The 4,015-nt window shown below is 41.0% G+C and overlaps 1 protein-coding gene across 1 annotated transcript; it reads right to left on the reverse strand.

Annotated features, from left to right (window-relative positions):
• Positions 1–222: 222 nt before the first annotated feature.
• LOC149118291 (fibroblast growth factor 18-like) lies at positions 223–2,576 on the reverse strand. The gene is made up of 5 exons (XM_089282441.1): positions 2,527–2,576; positions 2,320–2,422; positions 2,110–2,236; positions 1,011–1,114; positions 223–649 (listed from the first exon to the last, which is right to left on the reverse strand). Exons 1-5 carry the CDS (start codon positions 2,574–2,576, stop codon positions 359–361), a joined length of 675 nt encoding a protein of 224 aa, XP_089138567.1. The 3' UTR covers positions 223–358.
• Between the last annotated feature and the right edge of the window lie 1,439 nt (positions 2,577–4,015).

Genomic DNA, 4,015 nt, shown 5'->3' on the forward strand with positions numbered 1-4,015 from the left:
GCCTACGTGAGATTAACGACCAAGCATTCCTCGATGATGTGCTCATATAATATCTTTTCCCAGTTTGTCCACCCGAAGTATCGCCGGCGTGCCAACTAAAGATAATTGAAGACCTGGTTAAGCCTTTATATAAATAGAAACTATAAGTGCTAAGATATAACAGAACCGCATTTTTGTCAGAATTGCCAGCGGCATCAACGCCTTATGAGCGGAGCCGCCGACTATGTTTGTTTTATTTTTTTGCCTTTTGTAAAGATATTTACAAAATATTAACATGTAAGGCAAGGAAGCCTTTTGAACTTTTCAACATATAATTGAACACGCCTCAAAGTTCTAGTGGCTCCATGCTGCAATGTCTCTATAAGCTCAACCGCCTTAGAAGCTCCTTCTGAAGTAACTTAATAAACTTCTTTTTTCTATGTTTTGCGTCCCGTCGATGTTTCCGTTTGGTCTTGTTTGGTAGGTGGTATCGGATGAAGTGACAGTACCGGTGTTTCGTGGCACCTTTGCGTCCGCTCCTCAGCTTGCCTGGGCGGGAAAACCCAATGAACCATTTTGGATACTTGACTGATTTATACTGGACGTATCCCTCAGAATACTCCTCTTTAAAGTCACATGACTTCATTGCAGCAAACTTCTGTTTCCTCACCTGGATACAGTTCACAACTGTTAGCTGATTCACACATTTTTGTGTAAAGTCCTATTTGTGGAGAGACGGGGGCGTGTCTGAGGAAAGGGCGGGAACGTCTGTAATGAAGGAACAGTCAAGGGCAGTGCAGGGGTTGTTTCTGTTGTACCCGTTTATATCGGGGACGGGGACTTAAAAGAGGGAATTGTGCACAAGTCTATCGCGGTGTTTTTTTTTTTCTTTTTGTATAAGGCGTGACGCAAGAGAAACGTCGAAATATTACAATTCTAACAGGTTCCAAGGTTCAAGGAAATAAAACAAAAGAATTTACACCAAGACTGACTTCGCCTCAAGTTAGAATCTTACGCAAAACAATTCTCACCCTTGTGACGAGTTTTCCTTTCTTGTTCAGGCAGAGATAGCAGTTAGTGGTCTCTCCTCGAATCTTTATCCGACCAAAGAAGTCTGACTCCAACACCAGTCTCGCTAAAACACGAAAACAGGATGATATCAGAGCAAAGAATAAATAACACTGAAAGGAATCTAAAAGTAAGGCAAAACAAAGCTGTCAGAAGTGCAGTGACACAGCCAGTTCTGACTTAGGATGGCTCACGATACTCAATCCTTCAAGTCCTAGGCATTCTATCATACCTGAGTTTCCCGATCGTGATAATGCAGTCCACAAAAAAAAATGTGCAAATTTGCAAGGCGCCTCTTAGTAAATAGAATCAGATGGATATGCGGTGCTACGTACGTGCTCTGAACTGAACTGATTCTAGAGTTTGCATCAGGGGGGTATAGAAATATGTTTTGGCCTGAAATACAGTATGCTTTTGCAGAGTCGGATGCCGGGAAAATCCGTCCCAAAAAAAACTCCAGGGAGTGTACGCCCACAGAAAGAGAAAAGAACTGAAATGTTCTTTAACATTTGCCCCTACAAACTATGTCGCCAAGGACAGAAGAATGATTCTCATTTTTTTTACTCATCATTGTTGGCACAGAAACATGTGGCATAAGTTTAAACGTAACATTTTCAGTTTTCGAGAAGAGAACGATGCTTAAGGCGGAAGTCGTTTTGAGTTAACTTTCAGTGTTGCTCTGTTGACGGAAAATGCATATGTTCTTGCTGAGAGGCCCCGGTTCTCTGGTTGACGTGATAACCGAACGACGAACATCTGGAGTCTGGAGGAGCGAGGGTTACGACCTTTCCCGATCACGTCTACTCCGGCCCTATACTAAATCGACCTAAATCACGACATAAAACTCTTAACACAATTTAGTAATGGTCTCACAGCAAACAAGACCAACCTGATGACTGAAAGGAATAAAACGAATCTACTCTACTATGAAAAAACAAAAACAAAATCAAAAACAGTGTGACGCGTACTTACATAAATGTTCTCTCCCAGTACATGAAAAATACAGAAGTTAAGTTCGGTTTCCGTTTGAATCAGTTAAACATAAATTAACAAGCCCATTACCATAATGTGAGCCGTTTTTCCCGCGAGCATCCAACTCTGTTTTCTTGATTTGAATAAACCGCCCCGATGATCTAGAATAGACTTGAACCTTTTTCTTAAAAGGAAGGCCAGGCCCAAAGTCGCAGACCTGGCACAAGGAAAGAATAAGAAAAGTCAGTTTGATCTCTTATCACAGGCGTAGTGATGCTGGCTCCGTGTTACATATCTTACCTTACCAATGGACTTCATCGTTGGACAATTAGGAGTTGGAGCTGGTAAACGTCTGTCTGGCGAACTCTCCATTACAGGACTTGTGCTCAAAGCTAATGGAAGGCTAAAAATGTTAGAGATGTTTTGTCAGTCATAATGAGAGAATTATAGCAACACCTAGGTGGCGTGTTAACTCAAACAGGACGTTTTCAAACTGTCAAGACTTACAGGATTAAAATAAGGCCACTAATACTCAAGGACGAGAGCTTGGTCTTCATGGCAAAGTTGCAGAACTGCAAGCAATTCTGCTTTGTAAAGACGTGTGATATTAACATCAACTGACGTGGTTGTGCACTTTTATACTGTTCGTTACATGATGGTATCAATTGGCGCTTCATGAGCGAAAGCGAGACGAGTGGGATTTTATGAAACGCACGTGCCCAATCTATCCAGTTACTCCTAACCCCCGAAATGAAATCAAAGTTTCTCTTTGTTCGATCAGTGGTTAACTGATATTTTTTTTATGATGGATTTCCGAAAATATAAGACTTGACACAATTGACGAAATACAGGATTAAAAAAATGATAAAAATTTACAACATTTTCTCCCTCACCACAAAGGAAATGAAACACAGCTCCTACCCAATCGGTTTATTTGTCGTTAGTTTGTTTGATTTCCAAACTGTTTGGACGCCCACTCACTCCGCCCTACTCAACTTTTTTCACAAGAAATACATACATTTTTGATCAACACCACCAACTGTGCTAAGGATATTTTCCTTTTGGCGGAGAAATCACAGAAAAACATGCCTGGAGCAATTTCGTTCCGTCAATTCTAAGAGTTAACATACGTTTAGAAAATATAAGATAATTTTGGAATCTCGTAATCTGTTGAGTTCGGAAAGTAAGTAAAAAACTACATCTCTATGATTATGTAGACTTCTTGTTACAACCTATTAATCAATAAGGTTTGTTTCGATATCATCTTCAATTTCCGGTGTTAAAGTCCTCTTTTTTAAAAACCTCATATAATTATTTGACTATTTTCAATATAGGCAGTAAATTTGACTGAAAAGAGAAAAGGGGTGAACATTGTTTCTTTACAGTAGGGTTTTCCAGAATTTCCAATAAAAAGAAAATCTTTAGTACAGCTACCTGAAACCTGGATTTCGGTTAAGAAGGAATGCGGCCCCTTCTGGATCACAAGGTGGGTGGCATGGCTTTAGAAACCATGGCTTTCAATTAGGGCGGGGGGGGGGGGGGGAGGGGGCACAAGTACTCCTGAGTCAAGTCCCCCACCCCAAAATGCAAGGAGGTTGTCACTTCGCAGAACTCGCAGTCTAAGCTAAATACCAATCATAGTTTCCCTACACCCACCCACCCCCCTCCCCCGACCAAACGGAAATTGACTTGTGTTTTCATGTTTATGGGAACCTCATAGGCTCAGGTCTGCAGTCTTTAGTGAATGTCTTCCTGATGAAATACAGACACCTGGCTTTTCTTATGTTAAAGTTCGACTTCCTCAAGGGGTGCAATAAACCGTTCTAAAAGCAATTTGTATTGGAAAGATTTGAACTTTGCACACCAAAGTGATTTTAAAATCGTCTTTTCTGACAAACTTGACAAACGTTTTCGGATCCCTGCCGTCTCTCTAACATCGATTCGTCTGCCTCCGGGCCTCAATTACGATACTGCCTTCTTTTTGACCCAATGGTAG

The sequence above is a fragment of the Orbicella faveolata genome, unplaced genomic scaffold (assembly GCF_042242905.1).
Source record: "Orbicella faveolata isolate gen_17 unplaced genomic scaffold, um_ofav_v1 contig_1, whole genome shotgun sequence".
Classification (NCBI taxonomy): Eukaryota; Metazoa; Cnidaria; class Anthozoa; order Scleractinia; family Merulinidae; genus Orbicella; species Orbicella faveolata.